Here is a 19095-nt window from a genome sequence, read left to right on the forward strand (position 1 = left end):
GTTTAGCATAGCTATTAAAGACATGAGCATCCTTTCTTTTCACAAGAAATAGGCATTTTTACAACCTTGATAGGAGAGGTGCAACATATGTTGGGAAATAAGCTCTTATCAGTAGCGTAACATAAAGGCTAGGCATACTAAAAAGGAATATTAAACAAACAATCCTAGGGTAGTATATTTTCACACAAATAGCCCACTATGTTGTCCGTGAAAAGTCTCTGAGAATCCACGATATACAAGATGAAGTTGTGTAAAATCAAACGGCATTTTTCTATTTTCACTTTGGATAGAGCCTTGACTAGAGCAAACACAGACCTGGCTTTCCTGGGGCTCTGAGAGAGCTTCAGCCCTCCCTTTTTCCCAGCATTTGTCCGGCTTCTCGGAGTCGCCAGGCATGCCATGCTGGGGCTGTGAATGCTGGTGCGATGGCCAGCAGAGCTCCTGTTCTGAGGCTGCAAGCCCAGCCTTGTGCTGAGCTGCAGCGAGGATGAGTGGGCTTTGAGGAAGCACTGCTTCTGCTGCCTTTGGGTTCCTTATTCCTTGAACACTGTTTTGTCTGTGTTACTTGTTTGTGGTGAAGGATCAGGGTCTTTCAAAAGTGTTTGTGAATTACTGAAGAGGCAGGCTGTATGCCTGAAAATATGGTGGGCATATAGGTTGCTAATTTATAGTGATTTATGTGCATTGTTTTCTGTTTCTAAAGAGTTGTTTTGATGGTGCGTATTTCATTACTGAGGAAGCCTAACTTTTTCTCAAATCCATAGAGTTTAGAAAGCCCAGCACTTCAACAACTTTCATTTACTGTCAGACGAGGGGAATTATTGGCTGTGATTGGTCCTGTAGGAGCTGGAAAAGTAAGTCTTAATGTTTACTCCATTCTGTGAAGTTTTTATGAGTCTGTTAAACGTGACTAGAAACTTGAAAATGTACAGTTCCTTTCTGTGTATAACAACACACTTCACATCAAGATACTTGCATTCAGGAAAGGCAGATGTCCTGGGGGTGAGGAGGAGATGGTTCGGAGTTAAACAGTACTTTGTACGTTGCTTCTAGACTGCATGTAAAGGGCACTAGTGCTCTTCTACTGTTAGCAGTAGTTTGAGTGACAGGGTGAAACAGGCCATCGTGCCAGTAAACACTGCTCAATCTCTGTTATGTCTTTAATGCAATCAAACTTTTCAAGTTTTTTTTTTTTAATCTTTTCCAGTCTTCGCTCTTAAGTGCTGTGCTTGGTGAGCTGCCTAAAGACAAAGGTTTGATAAACATTACTGGAAGAATTGCCTATGTTTCTCAGCAGCCTTGGGTGTTTTCTGGTACAGTCAGAAGTAATATACTGTTTGACAAGGAATATGAGAAAGAAAAATATGAAAAAGTTTTAAAAGTCTGTGCTCTTAAAAAGGTATGGTTTTCTCTTTGTGTGTTTTATTTTCATGATCTTTATTTTTATCTTAATGTTCTTACAGTCTTGTGGTATGTGCTGCAAAGTAGAATTGATTATTGTAGAATAATGATAAGATATGTAGAATTGATTATTATTAGTAGCATGTGAAATAAATCCTATTGCTTAACAGAAATAGGTGTAATTATTTTTGACATCCGTGTGTAAGCATATTCTTGTAATTCCTAAAACTTTCACTAGAGGGAGGTGTAGCTTATGTGAAGCAGAGACAAATTTGGAAAAAGCTGTTCCCAATTATTTAATTTCATAATCACATTTAGCCCTTTTCACTGGTATTATGGTAAGTGTATGTGTAAATGAAATAAAAGGTGGAAAACAAATGACCAAACTAGCACTATTTGTAACTTCCATTTTGTAAATATCCTTTATGCTTTTTTTAAAATAAATGTCATGTATATCATGTATTAGGCATTGCTAATGGCTATCAAAAGAACCTTAGTGCTATATATTGGAGAACTTGCTGAGCCCAAGCAGTTTTATGAAAAAATATTTTTGAAAGGTCTGTGTGCAAAGGAGTTTGTGACGAGATATAGAAGAGGATTAAGCCAGATTTGTCAAGAAACAGACATTTTGCTTGGCAGCTAAAAAGGTTTTATGCAGCATGTTATGATACTACTGTCAGCAGCGACACAGGTGAAAAGCAGATGGTTACTGTGATGACAATTTTTTGCAAGGTTTTTACACATGGTAGATAGAGTTTTAATATCTCCTGCTGATATTCAGCCATATGCTGTTGTCTAAACTTCAGGTTTTAGTGACTTTAAAAGACAGCAAACTGCATTTAAAAAAGAAAAAAACACTTCGTATTTGATAGTAGATTTGCTTTCATAGTTTTCTTTCAAATTTATGTATCTTATAAAAGCTGTGAATAAACTTTCAGAATATGTTTTATAGCTTAATATAAAACTTCTCTATTTCCTGAATGGGATATAAAATAATATGACATAGAACACTGTATGATTTTGTCCTCTTACTCGGAGTCCCAAACCCCATAAATTATCCAAATTTGTGTGATGAATGTTGTGGTGATTTACCTTGGATACATTGCAGTAAGTATAAAAGCAATGCCATTCTTAGGGGCATTGGCAAATGGAAGATAATTTACTGATAACAGTTAGTTCGGTTTTATTTATTGTGGCAGCTCATTATGTTCTGGTAAATAACAATTAATTTACTGTTATACTTCATAATTTTTAGTTTGATTTTCTGAATCACCAGCAAATATTCCTTGTAACACTAAGAATAGTAGTGCACTTCGTTCTGGCAAAGCTGTAGAAAAAGTGAACTTTCAGATCTCACCTATTTTTCCTGCTTTCTTCATTATCTTTTGCTGAAGGTACAAAGTCATAAAGTAACTGTGGATATTTCATTTAGTATGAATCCTTGTATTTTAATGTGAGATGGTAAGTTTATATTTTTCAAATAAGACAATGTTATGTTGAAGCAGCTTTGTCAGTCTTTGAATTTAAAATGATTAAAAAAAAAAAAAATCTTTCTATCTGTTCTTTCACATTCACAGGACTTGGAATTATTAGCAAATGGTGACCTAACAGTAATAGGAGATCGTGGAGCTACGCTGAGCGGGGGACAGAAGGCCCGTGTAAATCTGGCCAGGCTAGTGGTTTTTTTGCTGTTTCTAAAATTTACAAATTGTCAGATTTTAGTGACTAAAGGAAACAAATATAAGACTTTGTGATACTGACTCTTCTTTAAACCTTTTAGAGCTGTGTATCAAGATGCAGACATCTATCTTTTGGATGATCCACTGAGTGCAGTAGATGCTGAAGTTGGAAGACATTTGTTTGAAAAGTATGTTACTGCTTTGTTTTCTTTTAAAATACAATTGTTATCTTCTCATTCCTTATAGAAAAGCTTGAGAAAGCATTTTTGGGGAGATGGATCTCTTCACAAAACTTAATGCATTTACTTTCTGCATGTATTTTTCCTCTGTTTTATGTATTAGGAAGACGTATAGTTTTTTTCCTCTGTGTGTCTTTCATTTTCTTCTTTATTTTTAAAAGCCCTGTAAAAGTCTTTTGAAGATACTATAATTAGAATTATTCTTAAGGGAATATATGCCATTTTCTTGAGGAAAATGTAAGATTTCATACATGAATATTGGGGTTTATGAATATTGGGGTTTATGAATATTAGTGCTGAGTGAAGAATAATATGGGGTGGGATTTTAAATCACTTGGTTTGCTGCAGCTTTATTTGCATAATAATAAGCGCTTAATTCAAGTGGCTAAAGAAAAGGACAGAACTCTTAGATTCTTGAGTGATTTTTCATTTTGGTTCTTGAATGGTTGAAATTTCTCTCGGGTAAGTGAAACAGGGAACTGTGGCCTGCCAAGTAGACTGTGGAGAGCAGAAATAGAGGAAAAGAGAATGTATAAGCTCACCATGAAAGAGAGAGATATTGGACCTTCCCCCATTCCTGAAGAAATAGGAGAGTGTTCATTAAAAGTCAGGTTCCCTTCTCAATAAATTTCCTCTTCTCCTTCTCTCTCTTCTTTTAAACTGCCTAATCTATGGCACATAGTGAGAATGAGAATAATCCAGTTATTCCCAGCCAGCGTTTCGTCCTTGCTTCTTCGTAGCCTCTCAGTATCAAAAGGTATAATCTAGAATTTATTAGAAGTAGAAGGAAAAAATTCCATTGACTGAATTCAGTGGGCTTTGGTTGAAACCTTAAATGAGAGCATTTTCTTGAGCATACTTACATCTTTTGAATTCCATGCTCCAAATACATGAATTAATTTGGTTTTACTGTTGTTCCCTCCTCTCCACCCCTAGACAGTCATAAAAACTTGTCTTGCAGAAATGGTCGTAGAATTTGCACTGACTAGCATTGCACACCTGTTCATTTTCCCCATGCGGGGAAGCTTTTAGTATCTAAATTTGAAAATTGTACATCCTATTGATGTTTGCAGATTCAAATCTGGAGATCCCTCTGAAACCCCATCAACATTTTGTTTTATTTTATTGATTTCTTCAAATGGCTACTGTTTGTTTCCATCAGCCAGTATAGAGTAAGAGTTTTATGATGCATAGGCTTTATGTTCATTATTCTGCGCAGGATCATTTTCACCTGCCACGACTGATAGATGGAGTTCATTACTTCTTAGTTCACATACTCTATCAAATTCCTTTAATGCCTGTTGAAGCTATCTAGGCTTTAGCTGCTGCTTTTCTGTTTCTGCACAAGATCACTCTACAACTCCAGCATCTGACTGTATCAGTGCCTGAGTTCTGAAAGTGCACCCACCTGAGCTGTTAACCTGTCTCTCCCTTAAGTCTTAAGGTCTTTTCACAAAGAGGAAAACGGGAAAGTACAGTAGTGCCTTGCAAAGAAGATCAGGTTGCCTCTTCAATTTATTCTATGTTTTTTGTTAGCTGTGACATTGGGAGCATCTACATCCTACTGCAGAACTGGAAGTCTGGATTTTTGTATGTGCAAAACCATAAAGGAGCTAGAAACCATTGCTCTGCGAGCACAGCCTATGTTTTGCTGATAAATGTGCAGAGATGAGGAGGAATAAGGAGATTATCTCAGAGAATTTGAAACTCAGAAAACTAGCTGGGGTTCTTCCTTTACTTTTGTTTAGTCTTCCTCCCCAGCTCTAGATCAGTTTGAGTGAAACAGTTAAAAGTAGAATGAAAGCATTTTGTGGACCAAATGGACTGGGTCGAGTAGTAGTGGCAAGGAAAACTAAGCAATGCCTCCCTGTTAAAGATCTTAAGGGAGGGCTTTTTTACAAACAGAAGTTGTCTTCTGAGGCCTTCATGGCAGGTATAAAAGGTGCTGGGGGTAGTGAGGGAGAGTGTTATGTTCAGTGGCTCTCTTTGAAAAACAAGGCAGGGCATGTTCTTTAATGCTTCCTGAATAGTACTGGAAATGTGGAGAAGAGAGAGAGCACTTGGGCATGAATGATTTCTTAGAACATGGTCATGAGGAACGTCCGAGACACCACTTCATACAAGCTGCCCCAGGAGTCCAAACCACGAGGCATAAAACAGTGGACGAGATGGAAGAAACGGGATTATTTAATGAGAATCTGAAGTGAATATTGTTCAGTTCACTTGCTCTCCCCCCCCCCCGTAATTTTATATTAATGTTTAATTTTTTTAGAAGTGCCTAGTCTATGTGTTTACATCAAATATAGGTATGTTCCTAGTAATTCCCCGAAGCTACAGTTTGTGGATGGCTGATTCATTACATTTGCTGCTTCTCCCCGTTCTGTTCAGCTACTACAGTAAACAGTCTAAAATATATAAATACTTCTCAAATAAGAAAGGATGTGAGTAGCACGGCTCCAGTGGGAAAACAGTCCAGGGTATTATTAATAAGGGATTGTGTCTCTTAAGAATTTCTCCATAATACAGACAAGTTGTTCCGTGGATGATGGAGCAGATAAAGCCAGTTTTCCAATTAATTCCTCTCTCCTGATCAGATTCCTTGGGGCCTAGTAAAGTATAAACTGGAGATTCCCTATTTTTGTGTTATTTGTAGCCTCTTTTCCTGTGAGTTCTCTTTGATAGCTAACAGTAGGCATGCTTCAGTCTTTTCCCAATGGAGGGCACCAGTATAGTTCTATGTTTTTGTATATATTTGTGTGTGTATATGAAAATATACATATATTATATACAAAAAAATAAAAATAGCTTTTCATTAACTTTTAAGTAATGTGGTATTTTGAGACCTCTAGTTTTGAAATGAGGACAGCCATACAGATAGCGTAGCACGTTTCTTTGTATGACGAAGTTTGGAATAGCCTGTGATGTTCTAAGAAAATCATTCTTGGATCCCAAGAAGTTTCTGCTCTCCCTGTGCATCTTTGTAGAACATATTCCTATAGATTATATGGTTTCAGATCACCTTTGGATAGAAATTAAATTGTGTCCCATCAGTGATACTGACTCAAAAATAGTGTTTTTTAAAAGTGAGATTTATATTCTATCAGTATATTGAGACAGATGCTCTTCTCTAGATATTGTTCTTCCCTTGTATCTTTTCCAGTGACAGGAGCTGTGTGCCAGGCTCAGCTGATGATCAGCCTGATTTCTTTCTGTTCCTCCTCTGTGCTTGTGAGAGTAGACAGAGTGGCAGGACAGTTTGGGAATCTTCTAAAATCAGACCTACAGTTGTGATGATACTTGGGAGTGATATGCACATGTGTATCATTCCTACTACCAAATAGAATTCTGCAAATTTTTTTTATTTTTTTTTTTTTAGCAGGGAGCTGTTTTGAATGTATGGTCATTTGTCTTTTCTCTCTCAGTTTTGCCTCTGGAACTAGACAGAAGCTGCAGAAGAAATCACTGCATTTATCACAGCGCAGTAATGAACTTTAGCATCTATTCAGATGGAGCACGTTGGTACTAGGCAATGGTCTCCTGTAGGAGCTCAAGGGACATGTAACTGCGCAATGGGTCATGGGATAACCATATGTTGAGCCTGACCGGACAGTCACCTGGCAAGTTGACCAGTTGTCCTGAAAGATAAAGCCTCTCTATTGCCGTCTGAGGTAACTGAGTGTTCCTCTGCAAGAGAGGGAAGGGAACAGGCATGGTTTTGTAGCCAAGGTGTCCTTCATAATTGCAGAAAAAGGTGAGGAAGAATTGAACTGACAGCAAAGGAGAGCGGGAAATTCCGTCATGCGAAGTGCATGGGTTAAGAGATCCTGAAATTCCTCAGTGCATTCTTACCTAAGCCCCAGAAGTGCTTGAGGGGAGGAGCAAAATGAAGTAGGGAAAATCAGTAAAAGGAGTTTTAATTTTTTTTTTAATTAGATACACAGATCTGAATATTTACCTTGTCTGTTTAAAGTAATTTGATTTTTGGAACCCTTAGGAGTCCATGAACCCTTCCAGTCTCATATCTCTCAAAGTGGGGTATGCTTGTAGATCTCCTGTAACGTTGGAACCTTGAGGACAAAATGCTATTATGGTGGTGCAGATAATTAAAAGCAAATGGAGCTCATCAGTCCTGTAAAACTAGCAGATAAAAGCTAGAAGGTCTCGTTTCTATAGAGGAATTACAGACACAATCAGTGTGTTAGAGGAACTGAGCAAAGATAACCCTGGCATGTACTTGTCAGTGCCGTGTTTAAAGGCATATGCATATTACATACTTTGTCTACTGATGACAAGTGTACAGGGGAATTGGTGTGTAAGTTTAAGGATTTTACTCTGCTCCCTTTCAGGTAGGATGAAATGAAGGGTATCTTTAAGGCTTGCCACTTTATGTTTCACACCTAGTGCATGCTGATTATGCTTCTGATACCACTGCAGTGGTTACGGCCCTAATGAGAAGTACGTGAAAACTTGAATGCTGTGTACCTGGTTTTTGTATTACAGGTGTTGCTCTTAAAAACATATTATTTATATCTTTACATTTAGATGATACAATTGAAATTCCTTGACCTTTGTTGTGTTTATTGTAGAGAATATGTTTAAAAGGTATGAGTAAGTTGTAGTCATGTTGCTTGGAGTTTTGGGGTTTAGGCTTTTTTTTGGTTTTTTGTTTTGTTTTGTTTTTTTTCCAGAAAGTGACAAGCATCAGTGTGATCACTGTACATTGTGTGTTTACAAAAAAACTGTAAAATTTTACAGTTTTTATCTGACAGAAATGTGTGTGGCATTGGTTTTGTGTTTTGTGTTTGTGGGTTTTTGTTGTGTTTTTTTGGTTGTTGTTGTTTTGGTTTTTGTTGTTTTTTTTTAAAATCATGCAATATAAAAGCAAAAAAAAACATTTGCAGAACCCTGGTGTAGTTGTGTGCTTTAGTGGTCTGTGGGTGCAGTTGCAAAACAGTATTATGAATACTAAACCAGAAATGGACTCAAGAGGGAGGTATGCAAGTTCATCTAGGAAAAGTTCACGAAGAGCTACTTAAACACTAAGATCTCTGGCTCAAAAAGTCCCTAATATATGGACACTGGAAGCTGGATATGTGTACCAAAGGAAGCATCGCTGTATGTTTGCTTATATACTTTCTCCAGCCATCCACTGCTGACTGGTGCCTGGGACAGGGCAATGGATTTTGTGGACCTTTATTTTGTGCCAGAACAGTTGTCCTTATGCATTAGCCCAGTGGAGGCTGGGACTTGTCATGAGATGGAGGTAAATGGGTAGCAAGATAAGCATAGAAACAGAAACAGCATAGTAGAAGTAGGTCTGTTTGTTTTTGTCTCTGGCAAAGGTATCACACCTTTTTTTTGTTGTTTTGGTTTTTTTATTTTGTTCTGAAATTTTGTAAACTTCGAAATGTACAAAAACAACTGGGGGATTGTTCTCCCTAAACCACTTAAATTTAAAGGGAAAGGAGAGGAAAGCAAACGTAGTAAGTAAATTAATATAACAAAGGCTTTATGCCCACGAGCACTTCTGCATGTGCTTTAATTTCATTTCAGTGATTATTTCCATTGAAACGAATATAAGTATTAACTAGAGTAAAGTTAAACTTGCATGTGAACTTCCAAAAAGGAGAGGCAAAAAGAGTGGTAAGGAAGAAAGTGGAATCATTAAAGAAGAGACACTTTGCAGAGGTGAAAGAAAGCTGGTTCTTGGAGATAAAAACTTAAAAAAGATTAAAGAACAATTTATCTCAAAGAAAAGAAAACCTGATAGGGAAGGAGGAACAAATGAGGATTTGTATGCGCAAAAGCACCGAGACACTGCCTTTGCATAGTGGAGCAGTGTGTTATTGTAGGCCCCCTTCTGACTAAGTGTCGTCTTCTGCATGCGCTGCAGTATCAAAGCTCAAACTCATTTAGTTTTTAATTGTACAGAAGTTTGCTGTCAGAGTGCAATTTTTTTTTTTAAATGGGTGATAGTATACTGTTACTTAGGTTTGTTAACTTAAAATATTGTTTGTTTTTGTTTTTGTGGAATTGGAAGAGTATAATTTCTGGAGAGATCTATCCCGAGTCTGGTATTCCTGATGATGAATGAAGGTCATTGATGCCACATTTTCAGGTGATAGAAAACTGGGCAATGCTTCAGGCAGTTCTGGAGATGAACAGGGATTTGGAAAGTCTTGGTTACAGTATGTGAATTAATAGATGCACACAGCAGGGATAAGTGCAAAGTGTTGACTCCATGAACACACAATGAGCAGGGATCAGTAGTGTGGCAGTTTTATGGAAAAGGAGGTGCACATGGCAGTAGATCAAAAATCCAGTACGAGTCAGCAGTGTCATGCTCTTGTTAAGGAAACTGCGCCCTGGGATTTATGACCGGTACTGTATCTGGCAGTACAGGTAAAGTAATCCTCCTATTGTGTTTAAGGTCCTCCTTAAGGTCTCAACTTGAATAATGTTTCAGTTTTGTGGACTTCCAAAAAATGTAGACCAGCTTCAGACTCCAGTGTAGCACATCAAGAAGATTCAGCTGTCAAGGGGGAAAGGAAAAGAGAAAACTATTTGTCACTTAAAAGGGGGGGGGGGGGGAGTATATTTGGGGGATTTCTGCCCACCCCCCTCCTCCCCCGGGTCTGAAAGAGAAAGACTTAAGGAATAAACTGGTCTGCTGACCTTTGGAAAGTAGTGGATTTAAATTACACTAAAAGATGTAAACTTGGACTTCAGAGAAAAATTTTGTAATGGTTAAGGTAGCTTGCCTGTGGAGTATGTTTTCAAGGATGTTAAAATTTTTGTTGTTCAGCTTAAATCAAATAAACATGCAGAACAACCCATCCAACATCTGCCAGGAATGCTTTTAAGTTTAAATTGATTCTTACTTGGGGAAGAGGATGCAACTTTCATAGTCCCTTCATCACCCTTTTCCTTGTACTGCAGAGGCTGAAGAACCTTTGGGTCTTCTCCGTCCGGATCTTGTCTGGCTGTGTGCACATCTGTGTGTCTGTGTGTGCTTGTGTACTTAATAAATGTAGCAATGGCGACTGCAGTTTGTGTGGTAATTTGTCCTGTTGTCATACATTAAATGTACTCACAGTCTAACTGACAGAGTTAGACTCGAGAGTAATGGAGAAGCACAAGGAAGGTGAACTTTGCGGGGTTTTAAACAGCAAGTAAAAAGGTGGTGGCAGTTCTAGGCGCACTCCAGCAGTCGTCTGAACCCTTGGACCAGGTATGTCCCCTGTTGAGGCAGGCTTTCCCTGGATTCTCTGCATCGTCAGTGAGAAAGGGAGACACTGTCAGATGGTTGTTCACCTAGAATTGCGTGTTTCACCTAGAATTGATGATTGCTTTTCTCAGCTACACATAGCAATATTTCTAAAAGTAGATGTGTGATGAAACTGAGCCTTAGTGAACTGGTTAAAAACATAAACACTTATGGACTATTTTGGCATTTTTTTCTTTTTCAGTTCTAAGACAATACCAAGTTTTCACTAATAAAATTTGGTGAGCTCTCAGAGTTTTGTGCCAGCCCTTTTATCACACTTGGTTTTGCTGAGCCTCTCTTTAAACTCTGGTTTCAGTCTTCTGTGGCAGCCAAGGCACCATACAAACTTAATGCTCACTATAAACTGCAGAATGGATGTTGTCAAACAGGAGAGATAATATTTAAAAAAAAAACCAAACCTAAAAAAAGGTTTCGAACATACAGCTAAAGTAGTCTGATGTTTTGAAACAGACATTAAGTATTTACTTAGTATTTTGCTAGTTTTGCAACTTCTGTGCTTCATGATGATACAGTATTTTAAATGGCAAAATTTTCTAGTGAGCTGTCTGAGCAGTGAGTTGTTTAACTCGGTAATAGATCTAAGTATACACTCTTTGTTGCGATTTTTCCTCCCTGTGCTCATGCCAGTGAATTGTGACAACAATTTTTCTGCTCACCTGTTATCAACAAACTATTCAGCTAGCTTCTTTCTACCCAGATAGACATCAAATCGAGAGTTGTTGGGTTTTTTTAGAAATTCTCAATTGAGTGACCAGATACATCAGTGGAAATTTATATTTCCACAGAGGTCATTTTTGCCTTCTCTCCTGAGATCAAGATCATGCAGGATGCTGTGCTGACAGCTCTGACAGTTCTAATCGGTTTGCTCTGATGCTGTGATAACCCACTTTTTTTTATCTTCTTTTTTTTTTTCCCCCTCCAAATGCAAACTTAAAGTGCAGTGGGCTCACCATGACTCAGGATCAAGATTTAAAGGTTTTCAGACGTCGGATTTTCTAGTTTGTCCCAGTAAGCTGTTAGACATACATCTGGCACACAGAAAATTCAGTGATCAAAGTGGTATAGAGGCTGTGGGACTATGTAAGGGAAAGCTAGATCTCTTCACGGTAAATACCTGATATATTCTCTTTTGGCAGCTTTCCTGATAGGCAAGTAAATATCCTGTAGCCTCTCTGATCTTTGTCCAGTTCTCTGGATGGGTTTTGTTGAAGATTAGGTTTTGTTGCGTGTCTTCAACTGGTGCTCTAGTTGCCATGTGGCTTGTTTCAGTGACTGCTCAGAGGGTGGACAGTAGCCACACCAGAATAATACTCCCATAAAGAGCTTGGTGTATAAATAGTTGCAACTGCTCAAATAGTTATGCTGCTGCAAGTACCTTGATTAATTTTTATCTTGGCCACCTAAGAATGACATCATGGGTTTATAGTTGCTTCTTGAATCCTGCATAGCAAGCATATAACTTTCTCAGGAAGAGCGTTGCTTTTAACTTAATTTTACTGCAGTTTATTTGGAACACTATGTTATACTTTCTGCATGTAATTATGCTGACTAGTACTAGTATTAACCATTTTATAGTACTCTGCTTCCTACAGTCTTTGTAGGAGTGATAAAATAGGTGTTAAAAGCTGTGTAGGGAGTTAATTGGATATACAACATGAATGTATGAAACACAGCAGTACGATATCATTGCTGTTAAACTCGTGCTCTTTTTCTGCCTTACTTCACTTACTGCTTATTTGCATTTCTGCACTGAATTTGTACTATTGGATTGCTGTGTTTTTGCTTGTGTTTTTTTGGAGAATGGGGAGAGAGAATTGTGTGTGTGGGGGGGTTGTTTGTTTTTCTTTTGTGGTGAGTACCACCCTCCTGTGTCATGTTAGCAAACGGGAGTTCGCATGTTAGCAAAAATGAGTCAAACCAGAGCAGATCTGTGGAGGAAAACTCACAGTGCCAAGGTCCCCGTGCAGTTCAGAAGGTTCTGCTTTGAGCAGGCTGCAGCCTGGCCCTGCGGGCTTCATTCCTCGTCAGCTGAATACTGATGAGGGGTGCTACTGAAGTGTGTGTTCCTGCTTGGTTTTGTCTAGAAGTCCAGTTCAAGGGCCCCAATACCACTCAACAGTATGAGCAACAGCAGATTGAGTTGAGACAACTGGGACACGGTCTTCAAAAAGGCACTCCTGATCCGAATGGAAAATGCTAATGTATATACCTTCACTGGACACTTCAGTTCTAGACAATATCCGTTTTCCTTGTTTTCTTAAGATAGCGAGTAGTTGAGAAAGGGGTGTCCTCTCGAAGGGTTTGTGTCCCTGCAGTGTAACTGTGGGATGAAGGCAATGAGAGTGTTGGTACTGTTGGATACTCAATTGTGTCTGTGCTGTCCCTGTTGTACATGAAGACTGTGCTTGCAGACCTCTGCACTTGTGAACCATTGCTCCACTGCTACGTTTTGGGGTTTGGCTCTGCTGGCCTTTCAAGGCTCTGCTGAAAAGATACCAGATATCTTTTCTGCTAAAACTGTATGGGATTGAACTGCACATGCTGACTGGTTCTGGTGTGCCCAGTCCCTTCTTCACTTCTCTCTCCAAATCCCAAACTTCTGGGGAAGCTTCTAGGGTAAGCAGGTAAGGTACTGGAGAGGAAGGTAAACCCTGATTCCATGGGAAAAGGTCAGAGATGGTTGAAGGATCTTGCTGCCCTACCTCAATACGTACCTGGATGTAGCTCAGATCAGTAGTACTGTTTGCTTCTCCAGAACTCTCAGTGGCTCACTGTTAGAGCTACTCTGAAAGCTCAACTCAAAGAAGTTACTTTTATTGGCTGTATTTTTCCATAATTGTCTGCAGTATGTTGCCCTGCTTTCTCTTTCCATTAGTTTAATTTTTGTTAAATACTCTCTTTGCAATTCAGCTTATGACATGTACATTTGTTAGGAGGATGTTTAAAGATGAAGGAGGATGTTAATTTTAATGAAATGTCCTTAAGATATTTCCTCCTCTTTCACTCCAGACCAGAAATATGAAATTTCTCTTCCCTACCTTGAAAACTTACAAAGTTAAATAAGGAGCATATTTGTTAAGTGTAATTTTTGTAAATCTAAGAAGCATGGGTATCTTTTTTTCTTATTTTAAGCACTGTATAATTGAATAGAAGATGTTTTCCAGAAATAGTGAAAATGTTTTAGGACACTTCGTTTTTTAATTAATTTTTCCATCTCTTTGCAGATGTATTTGTCAAGCCTTACATCAGAAGATCTCTGTTTTGGTCACTCACCAGTTGCAATATCTCCGTGCTGCAAATCAGATTCTAATTTTAAAAGACGTAAGTGATTTCAGTGTCTATACTTTTATATCTCACATACTTTCTAATTGTCCTTTTTAATCTAAGAATGAAAAAAAAACAGTTAAAGATTTTTATTTTTGGCTTGTAAATATATTTTGTCTACTAATGACCATATATGTTTTTAAAGATTTATAATTATTAATGAAATAAGTTGATTTTTCTTAGAATACCTTCCCTGAAAAATCTGTTTCTGAATTTTATCATGCATATACGTAATCTTACATACTGATTCTTATCTGACATATGTATAATATACTGTGAGAGAATTACTTATTTTGAGACTGTGTTAATGCTTTACTTTTATTCTTGTTTCTTTCACTTTTGTATGAATTAAGAACTATGTTGATTTTGCAACCAGTCCCTTTTTTAAATTAAGGCTGAGAAATGGTCACAGATACCTTTGAGAATGAGCAGGCCTTCAGCAAAACTGGTTCCTTCCAAACTTCATTGTACCAGATATTCATGGGTAGAGGGGAAATCCAAGAACTTAAGCTGGTTTTGGATTTTTTTTTTTTCTGGGGGGGGGAGTGTTTTTTTCTTTTTAAGGTTGAGTAGTGAAGTACTTCAAATTACTTTTGATGCATCACAAAGTTGCAAAAAAGGACACTAGGTGTCTTTTTCCTCCCATTCAGATCTCTCTAAAAGTTACAGGAGCTTTCTAGAAATGAGTTTGTGATAGAGCTGTAAGAAGTGTGGAAATGGTCTGTGTTGCTCCTTGTAGAGCTCTGTGAGGACCAGAAAATTAAGCTGCTGTTTACCCCTAGCCTGGAGTAATATAAAAAGGCTGTATGTAATTCAACAGCTTGTCCTAAAGCTGCATGGCTGTCTCTTGCAGCTTCTCCAAGGAGGTAATTCTCACATGGCTGTAACTGGGACTTTTGTCATCCTGTTTGTATGCTCCATCGCCTGGTTAGCTGCTGGGAAGGGACTGGTTATAGGGTGAAGGGCTTGTTTCTGCTCTTCTAAATGAGGAACTGATAGTTCCTGGGATGTGTGCTCAGCAACTGCAAAACCCCAGAGGCAGCAGGGATAGATAGGAAAAATTGTCCTTTACAGAAAGTGTATAATGAAGATAATCAAAGCTTATATTAATTGTAGGGTAAAATGGTGGGGAAAGGTACCTATTCAGAGTTCCTGAGATCTGGCATCGACTTTGCTTCCCTTTTGAAAAAAGATGAGGAGGTAGAACAGCCGTTGGTTCCAGGAACGCCCAACCTGAAGTCTGCTCGGAGCCGAACCTTCTCGGAGTCCTCTGTCTGGTCCCAGGATTCTTCTGTCCACTCACAGAAAGACGGAGCAGTAGAACAACCACCTGTGAGTGCTCAAAGGATAGACGTGTCTCAACTCCTGTCCGGCTGTTTTTTAACTTAAACTACAATAAGGGCTTTCCCTACTGCATTTGAATTTCAGGGATTGTTGGATTGTATTAGCAGGTGAGAGCTTGCCCACGGTGGATCTGCCTAGCACTGTGCTTGGCTGGCAGTCCTGCCACCTGGGTTGCAGAGAGCAGGCATCCCACACCTCTGCGCTGTTCTGTTCAAACCCAGCAGAGTGAGTTGGTTTGGGTTCAGCATCAGATCTGCTGGATGCAGGAAGCATTGCTATAGGTGTCCAAAGACACCGCACTGTGCTTCCTTCATCCTGTCCTACGACAGTGGTGCTTTAAAGGGCCAGTACCACTGTATTGGGTGGGTTCTGTCTGTTCGTGCAGTGCTGAGCTCAAATTAATACTTCCCCTGAAATCCTGAGCTCTGGGAAGTGCATGCAGAAGTGGTGGCTTTATACAAAGTCTACATTTGCGTGGCTGGCATTAACATACCCACGTGATCTTGTGCTGGCCCTGAGGTGGGTAACCTTGGGACAGTACTGCATTGGTCTCCCCAGCCCTTCTGTTGGTGAAAACACAACGCTTTATACGGTGCCAGCTTGACTTCCAGGTACCTTGTTATCTCTTGGTCTGCACAGTGCAAAAGCAGCTGAAAGGTTTCTGTACCAGAGGTGGCCTTCTGCTGGTGTGCTTGCATTGATGCAAAACAGCGCGGGAGCCCTCTAACCCTGCTAGACTTGTGCTAGCACTGCATCCATGGAACACACGGAACAAGTAATCCATCCCTGTGTGTCCCTGATGATTATCACCTTTATGCTATGGGTATATATTATTTCTTTTTCTTTTCTATAATAAAAAGCAGTGAGAGACCAAAAAAAAAAAAGAATACTACAAACTGTTGTTTTTCATACCGTTTTGGAGGAATGGTTTTATGCCCAAAAGCAGTAAACCAGTAAACTTATCTGATATTATTAATGTCCCGGTAGTGACTCCACTATTATAAGCACAAAAGTGTGCCAAATTTTTTAGCAGCATTAGAGCTGTTGAATGGAGGGGGGTGGGGCTGGAGAAACGAAAAACCAAGATAGGCTTCTCTTCTTTTATAAGCGAGTAGGTGGGATTTCTCCTTTCGCATCTGAGTCAGGTCTGTTGATTCCACTGCTCTTGTACAGTCATGTCTGCTGACCACAAAATCAAGTGTTATGTGTCCACTGAACTGGCACTAGTTTTTCTCTCACATATACTGTAAAAAAAAAATAAAATCAGAATTTTGTTCATTTGAATAGTTCTTTTACCTTCTTTATGCCTGTCTCATTTTTTCCTTTCCTGCCTTTCAGTGTCCCCCATCCATCGTTTGCTTAATATGTTTTCTCATTTGTCATTTTACTTGTTTTCCCTATTAACAGATGCTTTGTTGGTACTTACAAGGAGGTGATTAGAACTTTATGGGTAATTTGTTACTCAGGGCATATGTTGGTTGGTTTTGGTGCATACTTGCAGAAGAGTATTTACTTTAAATACTTTTCTGAAAAGGAAAGGTTACACACACTTGCATTCTGAAAACAGAATCTTTCCCAAATTAAGGCCTTAGTTTCCAGAGTTTTTATGACTGAAGGTAGTATACAAGAAAAGAAAAAAATCTGGTTTAGCGGTCAGTTAGAGTAAATATTTCTGGCTGTAAATAAAGTCATGTTACATTCTGTGATGCAATGCAAAATAAAATCCTCACAGTGTCATTTTGCAGGATAGATTTTGCAGTATTACTGCACTGAAACTAATTTTTTTTGTCAAAGCTATAGTTCCGATATTTAAAGTTTTTGTCTGTGTAATCACTTTATCTCCTTATTTAATTGTTTCCTAATTCTGAACCATGACTTTCAAGTGGCTTAGTCTGAATCTGTAACTGCAAGGTTGATGATTTTTATTCTGTGGTTTTTTTGTTTGTTTTTTTTTTTCCAGGCTGAAAATGCACTGGCTGCAGTGCCAGAGGAGAGTCGCTCTGAGGGAAAAATAAGCTTTAAAGTTTACAGAAAATATTTCACTGCAGGAGCAAACTACTTTGTGATTTTTATACTTTTAGTATTCAATATTTTGGCACAGGTAAGTTGTCAGGAGCCACAAATAACTTTGAATGTATCTTGGGTTTGCCTTTTTCTTTCTTTTTTCCTCCCTCTTCCTCCCTCTTCCTCCCTTTTTTTAACATAGTGTGTGCTTGTTACTGTGATGTTTCATCTAAAATGTTTGGGAGCATGGTGTTCTTTAGTAATTTTGTAATATACTCCATGAAATTTTATGTATCAGCATCGAGTTTTGGTACAGCATTGAGAGGTCTTGCACTGATCCTTATTTCAACAGTTTTAATACTTCAATAAAATAATTATTTTACTGGCAGCATGGCACAGAAATTGTAAGCCAGTCTAATTTTTGGAGATAGAGAACAAAATCATAAGGTATATAAAGTAGTGTTTAACAAACCTGAACAGTCAGTATGTTTCCAGTTGAGGAGGGTAGAGAGATTTACTGAGTATGGGAGGACAGAGTCTGACAGAAATGTTAAAAGAAAAGCTTGTCTACTGATAAGTGCAGGTTATGAGAAGGGCTAGAAGGAGGGTCACTGCTCAGCAGAATAAGAAAGTGAGGAAGAGGATAGGCAAATATTGTGTGTAATGCAGACTGTAGCAGGTATGTAAAAAAATTTTGACACTTACTGAAAGAAACGGTGAGCTGAGGAAGCTGCGTGAAGATAGCTTATTGCCTTTTTCTCTGTTTCCTGCTGAGAAAGCTTAAATTCATTTTATGGAAATGATTGGTCTTGGCTGTAAAAAATAGTCTGTATATTTAGGCATGTTACTTCCTTTTTGCTTGTCCTTGAATTGAGTCTTTTTGAAAGGTAGCTAAGCAAGAACAAATCTCTGCAGTAGACCGCCCAGAACTTTAAATTCACGTGAACTGAGGTGTATTTTGAGATAAATAACCCTGTTACAAGTTTGTAGTCACCTCTTGGCACAGAAGGAAGGTGGCAGTAGGAGTTTTTCCCTCCTTCTCTTCTCTCATCCTTCTTCAACCCTGTTTCTGGTAATTATCTCCCATAAACACAAATTTCTGGACTGGTAACATCAGAAAATTTGATAATCAAAAAGCATTTTGGAATATCTCTAGTAGCAAATTTAGGAACTGAAAAATGAGTTCTTTAATGTGGAATTAACATACATTAGGAAGAGCTACTATATTTTGTTTGCTTAAGTGTATTGCTTTCCTTTAGTTTGCTATCATGTAAGGTAATTTAAGGTAACTTCTTTCTTTGTAGAGGGTTCTAATGCACCTTCTAATGTGCTTTGCAAATTGCTGCTGGTCTTGAAAGACTGGATGGCATACTTTCCTGAATATGTGATGTTTTCCCAGAGAACTTGAAAGAATAGCAAGGAAATTTAATTTTCTAATGTTTTTTTCATTTTGTGAGATGATTCTTGTATTTGTCTCTTTTACTCAAGGTGGCATATGTGCTTCAGGACTGGTGGCTTTCTTACTGGTAAGTTGATGATAATAACTGGTCGGTCATTTCTGCCTTTTCAGTCAAGTGCCGTTTGTCTAATAGAAATCAGTGTTGTATAGGTGGTGGTGGGGGGGGAAACCTGTTCTAGGAAACTTCAGAATATGCTTGATCTTCTGATCTCCACTCATTTTGTGTGGGGAAAAAAAATTAAACTTTATGCTGAAGTGTAGCCTGTGATCACTTCTACTCATGGTGTGATGCATGACATCATCAGTACATGGGATCTTTTGAACTAAAAATTTCAACAGAGTTGAATCTAGAAACAG

General features: G+C 38.4%; 1 protein-coding gene across 3 annotated transcripts in view; it reads left to right on the top strand.

Moving 5' to 3' along the window:
* Positions 1-19095, top strand: part of ABCC4 (ATP binding cassette subfamily C member 4 (PEL blood group)) — a 156930-nt gene that overhangs the window by 39188 nt on the left and 98647 nt on the right. For all 3 annotated transcript variants that reach the window (XM_072849980.1, XM_072849979.1, XM_072849978.1), the window contains exons 10-17: positions 765-854; positions 1208-1399; positions 2979-3073; positions 3182-3268; positions 13832-13928; positions 15048-15263; positions 17236-17376; positions 18768-18805. In XM_072849980.1, coding sequence (XP_072706081.1) covers positions 765-854; positions 1208-1399; positions 2979-3073; positions 3182-3268; positions 13832-13928; positions 15048-15263; positions 17236-17376; positions 18768-18805 — 956 coding nt within the window. The remainder of the gene's footprint in view (positions 1-764; positions 855-1207; positions 1400-2978; positions 3074-3181; positions 3269-13831; positions 13929-15047; positions 15264-17235; positions 17377-18767; positions 18806-19095) is intronic.

This window comes from Ciconia boyciana, chromosome 1 (genome assembly GCF_034638445.1).
Source record: "Ciconia boyciana chromosome 1, ASM3463844v1, whole genome shotgun sequence".
Lineage (NCBI taxonomy): Eukaryota > Metazoa > Chordata > Aves > Ciconiiformes > Ciconiidae > Ciconia > Ciconia boyciana.